At 39.5% G+C, this 19,039-nt stretch overlaps 1 protein-coding gene across 4 annotated transcripts in view; it reads left to right on the forward strand.

Annotated features, from left to right (window-relative positions):
- The window catches only part of MON2 (MON2 homolog, regulator of endosome-to-Golgi trafficking), a 172,964-nt gene that overhangs the window by 17,091 nt on the left and 136,834 nt on the right, over nucleotides 1-19,039 (forward strand). For all 4 annotated transcript variants that reach the window (XM_054025391.1, XM_054025400.1, XM_054025417.1 and 1 more), the window contains exons 2-4: nucleotides 1,420-1,483; nucleotides 9,121-9,248; nucleotides 10,861-10,992. In XM_054025391.1, the coding sequence (XP_053881366.1) occupies nucleotides 1,420-1,483; nucleotides 9,121-9,248; nucleotides 10,861-10,992 (324 nt within the window). The remainder of the gene's footprint in view (nucleotides 1-1,419; nucleotides 1,484-9,120; nucleotides 9,249-10,860; nucleotides 10,993-19,039) is intronic.

A 19,039-nucleotide genomic window follows, 5' to 3' on the forward strand; every position in this document is an offset into this window, starting at 1 on the left:
AAATAATTTTTTTTTTACCTGTGATTTGTCACAAGCTGTATTTGTATGGAACTGGAATTAAATTAAAAATGCACAAAAACATTGATTTTTTTTTTTTTTTTTTTTTTTTTTAAGAAAACTACCTTATGTGCTGGATACATAAGGGAGGAAAGGTTAATCAAAATATGTTTTGTATTTAAAACTGATGTTTTTAAACAAAGGAAGTATTATCTGTAATTTAGTGAATTGAACTGAGTATTTCTGATCACCATGTCCTTCAAGGCTTTAGAAGTAGTAGATCTCATCCTCTCACACCTGGTGTTTATGGATAGATTGGAAGAGGGGGAAAAAACAAGCTTTCCTGCTTTTTCAGCTGCCAGTTGTTTTCTCAACTTTAAATGAACTAGTCATTGAACTGAACTAGTTGAATAAACTGAAATGAAGAAAATATTTTCTCTGCACCTGCAAAAGACTGTCAAAAGCTGGTTTACAGCAAATTCTGGTTCTAGTGCTTAGCTAGTGATGTCCAGGAGTTCATTGGTTTAACTTTAAAACTTTGGCAGCAAACGTACAGTCTACTATTAATTGAATTTAAATGCTTGTAATAGATTATAATAACTGTAGGCCTTAACATGACTTGTTATAATTTCATATTAATTTTAAATGCATGTATTTTTAAAAGATGTTTGTTTGATGGTTACATTAAACAAAAATAACATTTATATTGATTTCAAGATGAAAAATAGTAGTCTTATTTGATGAAGCATCTCTTGTAACTTAGTTTTGATAATAAGTTCAGCAGAAATCGCCATTTCAAAATGTTTTGATATACACTTCCCTCCGATCTTGTAACTATGTTGCATGATTGTTTTGGGGTTAAAGCTGGAAGTTTTGTCAGCTGATTCAAGTTTGACAACAGCCAGTTTTCCCATTGCTTGTCCAACATCAGCTACTGCATCTAACAGCAGTGGACAGGTGTGTTAGTTGAATGCTACTGCTAAAATAATCAGTGAAAAAATTGCTGATGTTTACATTATTAGGCTTTACGAGTCAGTGTTTCAGCTGAGATGAATGGTGCAATTTATACATCATAGGAATTGTCATGTTGTTCGAAGACTTGGGAAGTCTACATTGTAGAGGTTTTGTGTTTGGCAGAGATTATCTTCGTAACCATGAAGACCAGAAAAGTAATTCACTTTCTTTTTAAAAGTTGAGGTTCTTGATCAAAATTGTGTGGAGAGAGATGGAGAGTGTGGCTGTAGAATTGCAGAAAGCGCAAAGCCCTCACTGTCGGGTTGGTTGTACATACTGAGAATACAACAAAACTGCACTGATGTTTGCACTGTTATAATTTTCATTAACCATAGATAACTTCTCTTTCTTTTCAGATAATGTAGCTGTAAAGTATCTGCTGAACTAATTGTTATCTCTTGCTTATAGGCTGCTGAATCAGGAATAATAAAAGTTAAAACGATAGCTGCAAGAAACACCGATATTTTGGCAGGTAATTATATACAGTAACAATACAATTGGGAAATGCATTTGGGTCACTGAAAGCAAAACATTTTTAAAGATGTTTCAGATATGTGCAATCATCTTTCAGGTTTTTAACACATGGCATCAAGTAATATGCTACTGTTCGGGGCATAGCAAAAGAAACAACACAATAATGTTGGAATATCTTGTAGAATATTTGCATTTCCTTTTGTTACTCTATTTATGTTAGTGAAGGGCTCAACATTTTCTATTCTTGGGTTCTGCGCCAAAAAAATTAAAATTCTGCAAAATTCTGCATATTTTGTTAAAATGATGCAGTGCAATCACACTGGTTTCAGTTGTTTTGGTAATGTATTTATACTGCAATACAGTAAAAAGTCAAACTGTTCAGCATTTCCTAAACACATGAAAGTTAAGTTACAAACATTTGGTAACTAATACCCCGCGTTCCAGTTATAATTCTGGATTTTCATTTAAATTACATTACAGAACACCAAACAGGAGGAGGAGGAGAAGTGGAAAAAAAAAAGTAGAATGTCATTTAAAATTGCTCAGACTTCTACACATGAAAGTCATACAGTTTTGCTAATCATTGTCTTGGACCTGGCTGGGAACTTTGGGAAGTGCTTGCATCTGATTGTCCTGACATTTTATTGACTGTTTGGTAAATGTTTCATTTGCCCTCAAAGTCTTTTTTTCTTTTTTAAATGGGTGGGTAAAATAAATCCTGAGCTGTAATTTAACCCCATTGTGCCACTTTGGCACAGGAAAAAAGTGAGAAAGCACATAGATCTTCCTAGATGATTCCCTTACTGTCATTTATAAGGCTATACCTGATTCTGGCAATGTAGGGGCCTTAAAACTTTTACAGGTTTTATGGTCCTAGAGCAACTGACTGAGAATGGGAACAGTTATCTAACAATAGGAATATTAACAATGTTACTAGGCAGGCAGGCCACTACATTTCTGCCTCAGAGAATGAGATCAATTAAGTAGCAGGCAGGCTGCTACATTTCTGCCTCCAGCATAATAAAAAGCCCTATCACTCCACGCCCAGTGAGCCACAGTAGCAAGTGAGAGGGTCAGAGTCTCTCTTGCTTGTTGGCACACATGCATGCCCAGCCCATCCCCCGACTGTGATCAATGTCTCCTACGCCTAGTCCCCTTCCTCCCCCTTTCCCTCCCGGGCAGCGATCTGAGTCTCTGAGGCTGCTCCAGGCATGCTGAAACAGAATTAATTAATAAATTAAAAAGTGATTTTATTAAATACAGAAAGTAGGATTTAAGTGGTTCCAAGTGGTAACAGACATAACAAAAGAAGGCACCAAGCAAAAAAAAATAAAATGCGCAAATCGATGTCTAATCAAACACTGAATACAGATAAGATCCTCACCAGTTCCAGAATGCTCCCTTTTACAGGCTAATCTCCTTTTAGCCTGGGTCCAGCAATCACTCACACCCCCTGTAGTTACTGTCCTTTGTTCCAGTTTCCTTCCAGTATTCTGGGGGGTGGAGAGGCTCCTTCTTTAGCCAGCTGAAGACAAAATGGAGGTGTCTCCCACGGGTTTAAATAGACTTTCTCTTGTGAGTGGAGACCCCCCTCCTCACTCCTATGCAAAGTCCAGCTCCAAGATGGAGTTCTGGAGTCACTTGGGCAAGTCACATGTCCATGACTCAGTCTTTACAGGCAGACGCCATTGTCCACATGGTATCTTGTATGTCTCCAGGAAGACTTCTTATGTGGATTGGAGCCTTCCAAACTCTTTTGTCTGTTAAGTGCTTCCTGACTGAGCATCTAATTTGCATATTCCTTTCCCAAGAAGTGATCAAGTGTTCTAACTAAGGCTACTTAGAAATCAAGCAATGTTCATAACTTTGAACACACAAATGGTACCTGCATACAACTAGGATGAACGTAACCAGTAGATCATAACCTTTACATAAATATGTTACATGGCATATGTAGCAAAACCCTATTCCAGTTATATCATACATACATTTATAAGCACCCTCCCCCATAAAGCCTTATGGGGTACACTGTCACAGTGCATGTCCCCCACAGATTTCTTTTGCATTTTTCTGCATGAGGGGCACAGAAATATGCGGACCATCTGGGGGCGCAGAATTCTGTCAGGAATAATTTTCAGTGGTTCTTCTACTGAACTGTTGATTGAGCAGAGAAAAGTAACAAAAATATTATCTCTTGTCAGGACTCTCAATATCTCTTGCTCACTGTGCGCATTCATCTGACCAGTTGCTGCCCAGGGTTTTGTACAATATGCCCATCTATCTAATGAGTCTTGCCTGTGGAAACTTGCCAGTGCTTCGTCTTAATATGAGTAGAGGTTGCTCAGATTGAGATGCAGTATAGCCTTTTGGGACTGGAAATCCCTGTGGGCTGCAACTGTGCAATCTTAAAATGATCTGCCCAGCTTTCTGCAACTTTATTAAATTGCATGTAATTTGTTGGTTCTTGCATGTTCCCATTAGAGCCCTCAGAAGGGCAGAACTTTGGATTTCCCTGAGTTAATACACCAGTGTTTAGCACAGCAGTACTTAAACAAAATTCCCACAACAGAATAATTTGAAAGATTAAGAAAAGACTGTGCAATGTAAGGGCACTTCTATATTAAGAGATGTAAAAATATTGCTGAGGAGGAGATTCCTAGAAGTGTTTGAAGTAGCAATCCCTCCCCTCTATTTTACTTTAATGTCTCTCTTTTATTTGTTTGTTTTTCTTTGTTTTCACTGCTGTCATGAATGCTGACATAAGTGGGAAAACTATGCCAGGTAATGTCAGCTATGCATCAAAAGACAAACTTAAGACAGATAGACAAAAGAGAAATCTCCATTTACTCATTAGGAAAGCTAGCAACGTTCTGCAGAGTACACCTCTACCCCGATATAACGCGACCCGATATAACACGAATTCAGATATAACATGGTAAAGCAGCGCTCGGGAGGGTGGGACTGTGCGCTCTGGTGGATCAAAGCAAGTTCGATATAACGCGGTTTCACCTATAACACGGTAAGATTTTTTGGCTCCCAAGGACAGCGTTATATCCGGGTAGAGGTGTGTATTAGTCACATAAACACTTTACATTTTAAAAAAACTAGTTCATGGTGTAAAATTTTTCATCTTCATTCCAAGACTGAAGAATTGTGAAAGGTCATGGCATTCTGAGTATACCTGGACAGACTTTTTTTTTTTTTTTTTAAAGGAACACTCTTAAAGTATCTTTCATATTTCATAAATTCTTTTTTTTAATTTAAGTTTAAAATGAAATGCGTTTACTATAATTTGTTTCCCTCACCAATAATGACACAGATTTGTTGTTATAGGGCTACTCGTAAGCAGATACAATAAAAATATATTTGAATTTTTGACAAAAATCTTTAAGGTTTTCTGAATAGAGACTTATTTTTATTTTCTTTCATTTGCCCTACTTTGTCATATCTGTGTTATGACATGATGGTCCCTTGACTATTTGTGTCTTTGTAGATGGGATTAAATATGTCAGTACATTATCTGGGAATCTTGTTATAAAATGCAAGTGTTATATGTAGTTATGCTGCAGTTTAGTCCTGTCTTCACAGACAAGACTGAACCATATTATGACAAGTTTGGAGCTGCACCTTTCATCAGGAAACTGTTGTGCTAAAGCCAAGCAAGGTTCAATTTGTAGTGTAGATGAGTCTCCAAATATTGGTAACTAAACCTTGAAGGTAGTGTTCCATTGAGATGAGTGGAGGTTGCACTTCAGTTCTATGGTCTGGCTGCAGACTTAACCCAGTATTATTGTATAGTTTATACTCTGAACATTCTTTGCAGCCTCTTAAACTATAGCCCTTACAGACAACAGGTTTTATCTCTACTGAGATTTAATATGTTCTTAGTGTTCTTAGCATCTTTCTAGATACGTTCAGGGTTGATGGAGCTTTAAAATGTAGTCTGAGATGTTTTCATTTCACTGTCCCTTGAAGCCAGAGCATAGGTTAATGCATCAAGCACCAAACTTTTCTGGATAGGTGAAATGGTCAGAATTCTCTTAAGATGAAGGAATTTTATTCCCTCTGTGGCCCATTCTGGTTTCAAATAACTGTTTTCTTGTATCATTTGAAAGTGGGATTTTAAAGGGATATTGATATTATAAAAAGTATACTTGTGTCTGGTATATTTTTGCTTGTAAGTGACAATAGTTAGATGACTTCAACTGAAAGATTAGAGATAATTTTTGCCATCTTTTCAGTTGGCTTGCTTGTTCATTTGTCAGCGCTTTCAACTTTTGCCCTGTATAATCAGTCATTTTCATGTGTGTCGTTATATCTGTCACTCAGCAACAAAAGTTAGAAACTTCATTTTTTTAAAAGCCCTAAAATTAAGATTCTGAGTATGTGAATAAATTTCAGGAAACGTGGATATTCCACATGTGGGGATTTTGTTGACCCTGCTCATGAGCGTTGACTAGGGCTGTGTCTACACTACCCACCTGAATCGGCGGGTAGAAATTGACCTCTCGGGGATCGATTTATCGTGTCCCGTCGGGACGCGACAATCGATCCCCAAATCGACGCTCTTACTCCACCAGCGGAGGTGGGAGTAAGCGCCGTTGACGGGAAGCCGCAGAGGTCGATTTTGCTGCCGTCCTCACAGCGGGGTAAGTCGGCTGCGATACATCGAATTCAGCTACGCTATTCACATAGCTGAATTTGCGTATCTTAAATCGACATCCCCCCCCCCCCCCCCCGGTAGTGTAGATGTAGCTTAGCTGAGCTTTGCTATTATGTCAGTACTACTTCTCAAAAAGAGATTACTTGAGGGGTAGAGAGGAAACACAGCTATAAAGAATGACATGGAGTTTACTATGCCTGTATCTTTTGCTAATGCTTGATAGTGTCCCTTTAAAGATTCTGCCAGTCTTTTCTGTTTTTCAAGATGTCAACATTTTCTGGTTTTGCTTTAGCTCAGTGTTTGCACATTTAAATTTAGGCAGTGCCAGTCTGATTTCCCAAATATCTTATTTAAAACCCCAACCTTTTATGGAGACTGTGTACATATATGTGTACTGTTAAAGCTGAAGAATATTTTAGTTGAGAAATTGATGAGGCAAAAATTACTATTGCTACAGGATTAAGGAAAATTTGCAAGACAGTTCATTGATCCATCATTAGAATTTTTTTATTTTTTGATGCTAACTCGGTTGTTTTTCTCGAACAGATTACAAAATATTTTTAGCTACTCTACAGGTTTAAAAATTTAAATTTAAAGGTGGACTGAAATGTTTCTTTTAAAATAACAAATGGATTGTTTAAGATCATAATCTCTCTCTCTCTCTCTCTATAAATACAGGTAGATGCATTTCAAAAGTAAACTAAGGGTTTTTTTAATCTGTCAGGACCTGAGTTCTTTGTTAAGCCTTCTCCTGGAAGAGTTTTGACATTGCTATAAATTGACATAATCTTCCTTCTGCAGACTAATTAAGGGTATAAAAGGGAAGTGAAACTTGATGCAACTGAATTTCTCTCTGTCACTTTTAAAATGGGAGTTAATCTCCCAAATTCTGGTTTTGGTAATAACCTGGAGAAAACACTTTTTAATTATATATCTGTATCCATCTACAAAAGTTAGGTACAGATGGACCACTGAAATCGAGATAGATTGGGCTTTGTAGTAGGATAAAATACTTCCTTAGACCCTGTCTACACTTGCAGTGACGTGTAGGGTACATGTAGCATATGTTGCTGTGAAAGTCTGGCTTCGTTCACACTCACTGTGGTGCGTAGCTACACGTGGCAGGGAAAGACTCTGGCAGCGTGGAGGCAGCAGGACGCTATGCAACTAAAAGTAGCACTGTAGCGGTGAAAGGCACTGCTTGGGTGTGTAGAGAGCTGTATAGGGTATATATCGTAGAGATTCAGGCATGTAGGGCTCGTTATTCGCCTAAGCTGTGCCTCACTGTCAATGTTGTTGTTTATACCTGTGCTAACTGGGTATGCAGAGTCTGCAGTCTACAGGCTGACGTAAGCATAGACCTACCCTTTTTTTATTTAAATGTACGACACGTGTGATATTGTATTAAAGTTGTCCACCACCTTTTCCGCTTTTTATCCTTGTCTCCTACTGATCATCTCTTGACTCCTTTTCAGGACTCTACTGGGAGTTGTGTGTGGGGGATAAATTTACAATATTTTTCTTCTCGAATTGTCATTTGGAGTTCAGTGACAATTGTGGAAAAAAATTATAAATAAAAGCACTTCAGTTCACTGTTCAATAATTTATAACTCATGTTAGAGAACTGTGGAATATTTAGCAGAAGAGCACTAGTGCTGGATGCAAATTTGTGTTCCTGTGACTTAAAAAGCAGATTGTTTTGCTTAAAACAGAGTTTTATAGCTGATTTTCAATTCTGATGTTTATTTTTTTATAGCCACAATATTGAGGATTAAAAAGTGGCTTGTGCTCGTACACATTCAGGGCTTCCTGTCTGATTTTTAAATAAGCTTTTGATGTTGGATCTATAATATCCAGATCTATAATATCCACATCTGTCAATAAATTGTTTGTTACCCTGTAGTGTCTCTGAAGAAACTGCCATTATAGAATGCAATTTGTTTAATACATTCACTTTGTCTGATCCTTTATAAGTCCACGGATATAACATCCTTACAGGAAGCAGACGCTTTTAACAATCCTCTAGCTCTTTTTTTGAGTTGTTTTAGTCAAGAGGCCTCAGTTTTAAACACTTTTTTGATGCTCTTAACTTGATGTTGGTTTTCAAATCAGTTGTTGGAACATTGAGTAAAAAAACCAAACTCACATATACTCCAAATTTCTTTGAGTTTTGCATAAATAAAAAGCTGTTTATGTCTGCTATTTGCCATCATAGCACAAGCATAAGTTTTACTTATAAGAGCTATGGTACAAAAATGACTAACTTTTGTTTTTCTTAAACTCATCGTATCCTTATGTGAATAGGGCTCTAAATGACCAGTCATTCTCACTACACTATACAGGGCCATGTGGTTGGTGATGAGTATTGCTTTGATTTTTTTCCCCCCACCTGCTCTGTCTGCACTGGTATACATCTCTTTGTGCTACACATGTAGCACCTTCTTGATGCACTGCTCCATACGTGGATATCCAATAGATTGAAGAGAGCACAAGTTTGAAACTCCTTGCAGAGCACAAAGGGGAAGAAAGGTCTTCGTGAAGATTGGAAGAGGCTTATGACCATGGACAAACCAAAGTCACTCTGGAAGGAAGTTTGAGGGTTAGGGAGAAAGAGAGACAAAGATGAGGAGATGCACTAAGATGGGGCAAAGTGAGGAGGATGAGGGGATGTGAGGATCAGAGCACTGTGGAAAAGGTTAAGAGAGGATAGGACAAGAAGCTCAATGGCAGGTCAAGTATTCAGGAGAGTACTGGCATTTCTCTCACCCTTAATCCAATTGCTTCTCCCCAGTGCAAAAATATCTGCCATAAATTTCAAGATTGGAGATTTTCTGAGTTTTGTTGTTGTTTAGGGTTTGAATAACTTAACAATTATTCATCATGTGTTTTATGACTAACAAGTATTTGCTTTACATCATTCAAATTAGCAAACTGTTAAAAGTTGACCAACTTTTCTTATCTCTGTTCAAAAGCATTGAAAGAGAACAGCTCAGAGGTAGTTCAGCCGTTTCTAATGGGCTGTGGAACAAAGGAACCAAAGATTACTCAGCTGTGTCTAGCAGCCATACAGAGACTTATGTCACATGAAGTTGTTTCAGAGGTAAGATGGATGTTATATGAAAATATTGTCTTGTATTGAAATATTTGAAGTATTCAGTACTTTAGCAAAGATAAAAACACTTATGAGACTGCTTTCTAAAGCTGAAACACATTTATGTATATTAAAATGGATATAATCGGGTGGAAAATGTTTTTTTGGAGTTTAAAATATCATTGTCAAAATCCAGTCCACCCCGTTGGAGCCAAAGGAAAAGTACATAAAATCATTGTTTTTTTTAAAAGGTATTCTTTTGTAGAATCCATTACAATAGTTGGATTCCTTATCTGGCTCAGCAGCAGTTAGCTAGGAAACACTAGTGCCAAACTTGTATTGACATAGTCGAAGAAATCAATGCCACAAACCAGGAAGACCTCTTTTACATGATAAAAATGGCTGATTTGAAAAACTGTTTTGGCTAATGTGGTTGTAGTGCTGTATGAAAAGGGCACAGTTAAGCATTCAAAAGTTGGTACATACCACACTTAAGATTACACTTCTATTCTTTACTCTGCCTGTCTCTGTGCATGAATAGTATATTATTATATTAAAGATTCAATGGCATAGCTCTTGAATTCAGTATAATAAGTAACAACAATAATATGCTTAGACAGCGGAGGTTTGTAGCGCCAAGTGTCCGTGACCACACTGCACAGCTTTATTCTCAGCATTTAAGAACTCCCCAGGTTTATTATTGATCTGGTACAGGTTAATTGTGGGCAATGGCGTGACTGCCACCAGTCTGTGACTGGGCAGTGTCCTTTACTGACCTCAAGTCCAATCTTCAGGGCTTGATATGCGGAGACTTTGTCTCCAAGACAAACATCGTGACCAAAAAGAGCCAGCTGTCAGTGGCCAATGATGACTCTAGTCATCTTGAGGCCAATTTTCAATGATGCATCTCTATTATTGATAAAGTCAAACCATCTTGTACCCAGTAGTCACTGCTGGCAAGGCATATGAAATGTCTCCAACCTCCCAATGTCTTGTTTAAGCAGTATCCATGTTTCAAATGCATATAAGAGGATTGGACTTACGCAGGTTTGATAAATCTGTACTTCTGTATATAGTTTCACCTTCTTTTGGCTCCAGACCCTATGCAGGGTGTTTGCATCCGTTTGATAATATAGCATACAACTATTACCGTAGTCTTAAGTACACATGTAACATCTAGTAGTACTGCATTTTATGTGTGTCAAACAGTCCATGAAAGTAATACGTATTAAAAAGATATACGAAGCTGTGTTTAGACAGAGTAATAGGCATATTTTTATGGCATATATAGGTCACTGAAATTTGTAGTCAAATTAGCTTTGTAGTGAATTGTAGAGAACTTGTGCTTCTGGTTGAAAAATGAAGTGTGCACACAGGTTGACAAAATGATTAAAATATATGCCTTAAATAGAAGAGAACTAATCGCGTAAGTCTCTTGATATCCAGGACCATTGTGACAAAGAAATTAGTATTGTATTCCCTGTGTGTTTATATGGTTGTAGGAAAAAAATGAATTTACTATAGTATATATGAATGATGTATTTTAAATGTATGTGTAATCGTGGTATTAAATACAAAGTATATAAAATTTAATTGTATATATCAAATGATTTCTTCATAGGCTGCAGCTGGAAATATTATTAACATGCTTTGGCAACTGATGGAAAATAGTCTTGAAGAACTCAAATTACTTCAGACGGTTCTTGTACTTTTAACAACTAATACAGTTGTCCATGATGATGCACTCTCCAAGGTAGGAATTTGTTTATGCAACTGTGATATTTATTTTAACATGCTAACTTGCTTATCTAAATCCATTCCACTGAAGTTATGTACCTGCTTCCGAAACATAGGTCCTGATCCTGCAAACACTTGTTGAAATATTTAGTCCTTTAGTAAAGATAAAAATACTTTTTATGTAAGAGTGAATACAAAAGGATGCTTTGTCCTTATAAAGAATCTTTCATTCAAACATCATAAAGTACTTTACCAAGGAGGAGGGTAGTATTATTTCATAGAAGAGAAAACTCGAGTATGGAAAAGTAAAGTGAGTTGCTCAAGATGAAATATTCCGCTACTGTCTGGTTGTGTATTGTTACTAACAGGCTTAACTGATCAGGAACTACCACTTGCTGTGATTACCCTAGTGTATACTCTGCTGGTGAGAGTACTAGAAATTGAAATCTGTTGCATATTTTAAATATTCTTATTTTATAATATGTAGGATATCAAGTAACAAGTATTTTTTTAATATTTTAAAAGAAAAATATTTAAAAAAAAATAATATTGGGAGAAATGTGACTTGCCTTAATCTAGTAAGCATGGTCCACTATCCGTTATTCTTCTTTGGTAGTTGTAACATCAGTGGCAAAGTTCAGAAGAATAGAAGCTAGCAGAATTTTGATAGTTGGGCAGGAGTGTACACATGCTTGAAATAAGGAAATCCAAAATAAATGCTAAGAGAACAGGTAGGTGAGGTAATATCTTTTATTGGACCAGTTTCTGTTGGAGAGAGAGAAGCTTTTGAACTTGCACAGAGCTGCTCTTTAGGTCTGGGAGAGGTACTCTCACTGTCACAGCTAAATAGAAGGGTAGAACAGATGAGGTGTAAACACATGTTGCAAGAGAGACCATTCATGGTGAAGCGGACAGTTAGCACCTGTACCAATGACCAAGAAAGGTTAGTGGGTTACACATTGTTATGAGACAAAGACACTGGATTTATATTAAGTCCATGATTTTTTAGTATCTAACTAAGTTATGAATTTAAGCTCCTAGACTCATATTTTGAAGTTGGTGTTCTACTTTCCTTTGAGGATGAGGACTGAGAGGTCAAATATGGAGTGGTTGCTTTGTGAAAATGTTCGCCCAGGGTGATATGGCATTTGTCTTTTATCATTTTTCTGTGAGAGTTCATTTGACAGCATTTCAAAGTGCTTGTCTCATTTCACCCACATAGTTGTTACTGGGGCATGGATGAGGTACACCACATGTGATAGGCATATGTAGGACCCATGCATTTTGAAAGGTGTGTTGTGGGTAGTATTGATCATCAATACTATGGGGGGTATAAAGAGGAAAAACTAGAAATACTAGTGAATAAACACAGCTGTTATATAGTTGGCATCATAGAGACTAGGTGGGATAATGGTGACTGGAATATTGGTATAGAAGGGTACAGCTTGCTCAGCTAACTGGTGATCCACTGGATCATGGCGTACGTGTAAAAGGTCTAGTCAGGTGCCTGATGAATCTGCTTATGGTTGACATGCCCAATTTCAAAGCAACATAGCGTGTTACAAGTTTCACAGATCCATGTGTTGTCTGAGTTGGAGTCCAAAATTACAGCATGCTGCTTTCTTCTTTCTCACTTTGCTTCCATCCTCTGGATCAAAGCCACTTCATGTTGACCTGAACCCAGTGCCAGATGTTCCCTCCAGATTGAACGGAATACTGCATGCTCCTCCTTGTTGTCTACTTTAATGTTGAATGATTTCATATAATTTTTGCACACATTGTGGTACAGTCATAAAGGGCAACTCTGCTTTCTAGAGCTGTCTTGAATCTTGCTGTACAAAATATTCTTGAGGATATAGTCACCTCCCATTCTCCTGACGTGACTGAGCCATTGCCAACCTCTTCTTCTTGATAGTAGTTTCTAAGTGTATCAATCCTGCATGCTTCAGCACCTCTGTGTTTGGTAGTTTGTCTTCCCACTTTATTTCCAGAATATTACACGGGCATCTCATGTGGAAGTTGTTCAGTCTCCTGATGTGTTTAGTATATGTTGTCCATGTTTCTGAAACATAGAGCAGGAATGACAGCACTCAAGTCTCATAGATCCGCATCTTCACCTTAATTAAAATTTGCTGTTATTCCATACACGGTTCTGTAATAGCCTGAAATTCTTAGCTGTTTTTCCAGCTCTGTTAGTTCAATCAGAGGGTCAAGATTCCTGCTGATCATAGAACCCAAGTAGCAAAAGCTGTCAACGATGCAAAGAGATTTATGCTTCGGAGTAATGTCGGGCACTGGTTCTTCCATCCCTTGGTATATGATCACAGTTTTCTTGAAACTGATTGTCAACCCAAAGCTCTTGCATGGTGCAGAAAATCTGCTCAAGAGATTTTGCAGAGAAGAAAGTCAGGAAGGACAGTCAGGGGAAAAAAGGGAAGGATCAAAGATAAATACACTTGCACTGAGGTTCAGATGGAAATAGGAGACAGACTTGTTGAAAATCTTTGGGTAAGGATAAAAGGGGTAAAAGACAAGGGTGATGTCATGGTTGGGGTCTACTGTAGACCATATAACCAGGAAGAAGAGGTAGATAAGGCTTTTTTTAAACTAAGAAAATCATCCAAAGCACAGGACTTGGGGGTGATAGGGGACTTCAACTACCCAGACATCCTTTGGGAAAATAATACAGCAGGGCACAGATTATCCAACAAAATTATTGGAAAGCATTGAAGAAAGCCAGTAGGGGAGAGGCTGTTCTAGATTTGATTTGGACAAATAGGGAGGAACTGGTTGAGCATTTGAAACTGGAAGGCAGCTTAGATGAAAATGACCATGAAATGGTAGTTCATGATTCTAAGGAATGGTAGGAGGGAAAACTGCAGAATAAAGATAATGGATTTCAGGAAGGCAGTCATTAGTAAACTCAGGGAGTTGGTAGGTAAGATCCCATGGGAAGCAAGTCTAAGGGGAAAAAAATAGAGTTGGCAGTTTTTCAGAGAGACATTATTAAGAGCAAAATATCTTACTCTGTAGGAAAGATGGGAAATATGGTAAGAGACCAATCTGGCTTAACCAGGAGGTCTTCAATGATCTGAAACTCAAAAAAGAGGCCGACAAAAAGTGGAAACTAGGTCAAATTAGGAAGGCTGAATATTTAAAAAAGCACAAGCTTGTAGGGACAAAATCAGAAAGGCCAATGCACAAAATAAGATTAAACTAGCTAGAGCGGGGTGGGCAAACTTCAGCCCGCGGTCAGATCTGGCCTGCCAGCCGTTTGAATCCATCTATCGAGCTCCCATTCGGGAGCGGGGTCTGGGGCTTGCCCCGCTCCAGCCTCGGAGAAGGGTCGGGGGCTGCTCTGTGTGGTTCCCGGAAGCAGCATTGTGTCTCCCCTCCTGCTCCTACGTGTAGGGGCAGCCAGGGGGCTCTGCTCTGCACGCTGCCCCCACCCCAAGTGCCGCCCTTGCAGCTCCCATTGGTCGGGAACCATGGCCAATGGGAGCTGCAAGGGCAGCGCCTGCGGATGGGGCAGCACGCAGCAGAGCCACCTGGCCGTGCCTCCACGTAGGAGCTGGAGGGGAGACAAACCGCTGCTTTCGGGAGTCGCTTGAGGTAAGTGCCACCTGGAGCCTGCACCCTTGAGCCATCGCCCCCCGCCTCCCCCATGCCCCAACTCTGATCCGCCTCCCGCCCTCCGAACCCTTTGGTCTCAACCTGGAGCACCCTTCTACACCCCAAACCCCTCATCCCCAGCACCACTCCAGAGCCTGTACTCCCGCCCGGAGCCCCCTCCTGCACCCTGAACTCATCATTTCTGGCTCTACTCCGGAGCCCTCACCTCATCCTGCACTCCAACCCCAATTGCGTGAGCATTCATGGCCCGCCATACAATTTCTATACTCAGATGTTGCCCTTGGGCCAAAAAGTTTGCCCATTTCTGAGCTAGAGATATGAAGGGTAACAAGAACACATTCTACAAATACATTAGAAGCAAGCGGAAGACCCAAGGACAGGGTAGGCTGTTACTCAGTGAGCGGGGGAAAGACAATAACAGAAAATGTGGAAATGACAGAAGTGCTAAATGACTTTTTTGTTTAGTTTTCACCAAAAAGGTTAGTAGAGATAGCACATCTAAGAGAGTGAACACCTGTGAAAATGAGGTAGTATCTAAGGCTAAAATAGTGAAAGATCAAGTTAAAAATTACTTCAAGTTGGCATGGCTTGATGAAATATGTAGAACACTCAGGGAGCTGACTGAGGAGATATATGAACCATTAGCGATTATCTTTGAAAACTCATAGCAGACAGGAGAGATTCCAGAGGACTGGAAGAGGGCAAATATAATGTCAATCTATAAAAAGGGAAATAAGGACAACGTGGGGAACTACAGATCACTCATCTTAACTTCAATAACCGGAGAGATAATGGAACAAATAAGCAAGCAATCCTTTTGCAAACACCTAGGAGATAATAAGATAAGTAATAGTCAACATGGATTTGTCCAGAACATCGTGTCAGACCAACATAATAGCTTTCTTTGACAGGGTAATAAGCCTTGTGAGTATGGGGGAAGTGGTATATGTGGTATATCTTGACTTTAGTAAGGGTTTTGATACTGTCTCAAACTAGGGAAATATAGCCTAGATGGAGCTACTGTAAGGTGGGTGCACAACTAGCTGGAAACCCACTCCCAGAAAGTAGTTATCAATGGTTCACAGTCAAGCTGGAAGGACATATTGAGTGGGGTCTCTCAGGGATCAGTCCTGGGTATGGTTTTGTTCAATATCTTCATAAATGATTTAGATAATGGCATAGAGAGTACACTTATAAAGTTTGTGGATGATACCAAGCTAAGGGAAGTTGCAAGTGCTCTGGAGGATAGGATTCAAATACAAAATGATCTGGACAAACTGGAGAAATGGTCTGACGTAAATAGGATGAAATTCAGTAAAGACAAATGCAAAGTATTCCACGTAGGAAGGAACAATCAGTTGCACACATACAAAATGGGAAATGACTTCCTAGGAAGGAATACTGCAGAAAGGGATCATAGTGCATCACAAGCAGGGATGTAAGAGTTTAACAAGTTAACTGATAAGCTTGATGCTTATTGGTTTCTGTTAACGATTACACTCTGCCCAGGGTCCCAGCTGCCGATCCTGGGGTCCTAAGTTCCCTCTAAGCTGTGAGGCTGCGCAGCAGCCTATTAAGCGCCACGCAGGCACTCAGGGCTGCAGCGGAGAGAGCTGCCTCTCCCCCAGCCTGAACCTGCTGCTGCCGGGGAAGAGGAGCCCCAACCCAGGCTCTCTCTGGGCTGCCGGCTCCACAACCGGGCTCCATCGTGCCTGCCAGCCCTGCGCCCAGGGTCCCAGCTGCTGCCCAGGGTCCCTCCAGGTGGGCGGGCGGCCCTGTGGCCGAGGTCCCTCCGGGCGTGCAGGTGGCCCTGCGGCAGGGGTCTGTTGCGGTAGCTGCACTGCTGCTGCTCAGCATCCCGGTGCAGCCGGGATCTGTTGCAGCGCCTGGGGTCTGCCGCAGTGCCCACCCTGCTGCTGGCCCCACGGACGGGGTCCCTTTGAGCTGCCGGCCCCGGGGCCGGCAGCCAGGACTCTGGGCGCGCCGGGATGCTGGCGTGGGGGCAACAACGGGGATCCACTCATCCCTAGTTCCCCTGGTAAACGTTTAACCCTGTAAGCAATAGAATTTTAATCAGTTACATGGTTACTGTTTTTACACGTTATTTACATCCCTAATCACAAGCTAAATATGAGACAACAGTGTAACACTGTTGCAAAAAAAGCGAACATCATTCTTGGGTGTATTAGCAGGTGTGTTGTAAGAAAGACACAAGAAGTAATTCTTCCACTCTACTCCTCACTGATAAGGCCTCAGTGTTAGTATTGTGTCCAGTTCTAGATGCCACATTTCAGGAAAGATGTGGGGAAATTAGGGAAAGCCCAGAGGAGAACAACAGAAATGATTGAATTTTAGAAAATATTACCTATAAGAGAAGATTGGAAAAAAAATGGATGTGTTTAGTCTAGAGAAGAAAAGACTGAGGGGGGGACAAAACAGTTTTCAAATACATAAAAGGTTGTTACAAGCAGGAGGGTGAAAAATTCTTCTCCTTCTGAGGATAGGACAAGAAGCAATGGTCTTAAATTGCAGCAAGGGTGATTTAGGTTGGATATTAGGAAAAACTTCTTTATTGTCAGGATAGTTAAGCACTGGAACAAATTGCCTAGGGAGGTTGTGGAATCTCCCTCATTGTAGATTAATTAAGAACAGATTAGATGAACACCTGTCAGGAATGGTTCAGTTATTACTGAATCCTGCCTTGGGTGCTAGGGACTGGACTAGATGACCTATTGAGGAGCCTTCCAATCCTGCACTTCTATGATCATAGAGGTTGAGATATGTCTGCACATTTTGCATCTGTTGGTCTGACAGACTCTGGCACCACTTTGAGTTGGCGGATCCTGGTCATTGGAGATCTGGCTTCCGATGAGGACCTTGGCAACAAGGTTGGGCGAGGGGTTGCTTCAAGACCAGAAGAGGGGGTTCAGGAAAGATTTCTTTCAGGATGTGGTCGCAGTTGTTTAATGTTAACCCGTATGGGTTCTGGTGGGGTAGGAGACAGCTAGGTGTGTGTGGATGGAGGGGTTTTTCCCACATTGAAAAAGGTTCTCTTGGGTTATTTGAGTGACTTGTTCCATGATATGATCTACTTCTCTGGTGGAGTGTCCTTGTTTGGTGAAGTTTGTTTTAAGAGCTCTTCCTCATCTCTCTGGCTTGAAAGCTTCTCCAAGCAACAGAAGTTGATCTAGTAAAAGATATTTCCTCACCCACCTTGTTTCTCCATTACTCTAGTCATTTGAACAATTTAATGCAGATCCTAAAAGCTGTAACTCTCTAAACATATTTTCAGATCACCTATAAATATGTGAAGTAATATGTGTTGCTAATTAATACTGTGCATACTAAAACATGACCTAGTACAGCAAAGCAGCAAGATTCCATGGCTTAATTTGAGAGATTTTAGTCGATTGTATATGCTGACAGTGCAAGGCCACGGCTATTGAATACAAATATATAAGTGAAATATGTATCAACTAAATATTTAAAATGAAATGATTGTAGTTTCCTATTTTTTATTTAAAATGTTTGAACAATTTTGCCAGTTCACTTTTAGTGACTTTCAGACAGTTGAGAGAACCTAATTCCTGGTGTCACAGAAAAATACTTTTAAATCCATGGCACATCCACACTTTAGATAGCTACATGCAAAGCCCCAAAGCAGTGGGAACAAGCTGGTGACTGCAAGAGCCAGGAATTGCCACTTTAGTGTGAATATGTTTTGCATGTTGGGTCTGGATGTCAACTCCAGCAACAAAAAGTTAGTATGTGAGAGTGAAATTCCTTTTGGCATTATTATTTCATTGGTTTACAGCCTTTTAGTAAGGGCTAACCTTGCAGTGACAAATATCTGTAAGACAGCAAAGGTAGCTTATGTAGCAATCACTGGAAAGGCTTAAGTCTCCTCCTGCAAAACTAATTTATACAAAGCTAGTATTGACAAATATTGTTGATGCCGAAGGCAATGGTTACTTTTTAAATACCACTCTAGACTTGGAGGAAAGGTAGGCTATGTAAAATTACTAGCAGATCAAATTCTGGCTTCTTGCCACATGTGCAAGCACACACAAAAAAACATTTTTTTAAATATTGGTATTTAGAATAAGAATTTTGTTTCTTAGAGTCTAAGTTCTACTATTAGAATATTTTTTCCTAATAAAATGTTGTTTAGCACATTTATCATGACAGGTGACTTCATCCAGAAATGTTTACCTACAAAATGAAAGGGTATGGTGTTTTTTTGTTGTTTGCCAATCAGTACAATGCAATGGATGGAAGGGAAAAACAAAAATCTCGGTTCTGCTGTTTTAGTCTTTCCATCTTCCTCTGGACTTTAATAACTGGTTTTATTTTAGCTTCAACCCTTTTTCATCTGTTTTTACTGTTTCTCCATAATAAGAAATTCCTCTCTATAAGACTACAGAAGTGAT

Source organism: Malaclemys terrapin, chromosome 1 (assembly GCF_027887155.1).
Source record: "Malaclemys terrapin pileata isolate rMalTer1 chromosome 1, rMalTer1.hap1, whole genome shotgun sequence".
Lineage (NCBI taxonomy): Eukaryota > Metazoa > Chordata > Testudines > Emydidae > Malaclemys > Malaclemys terrapin.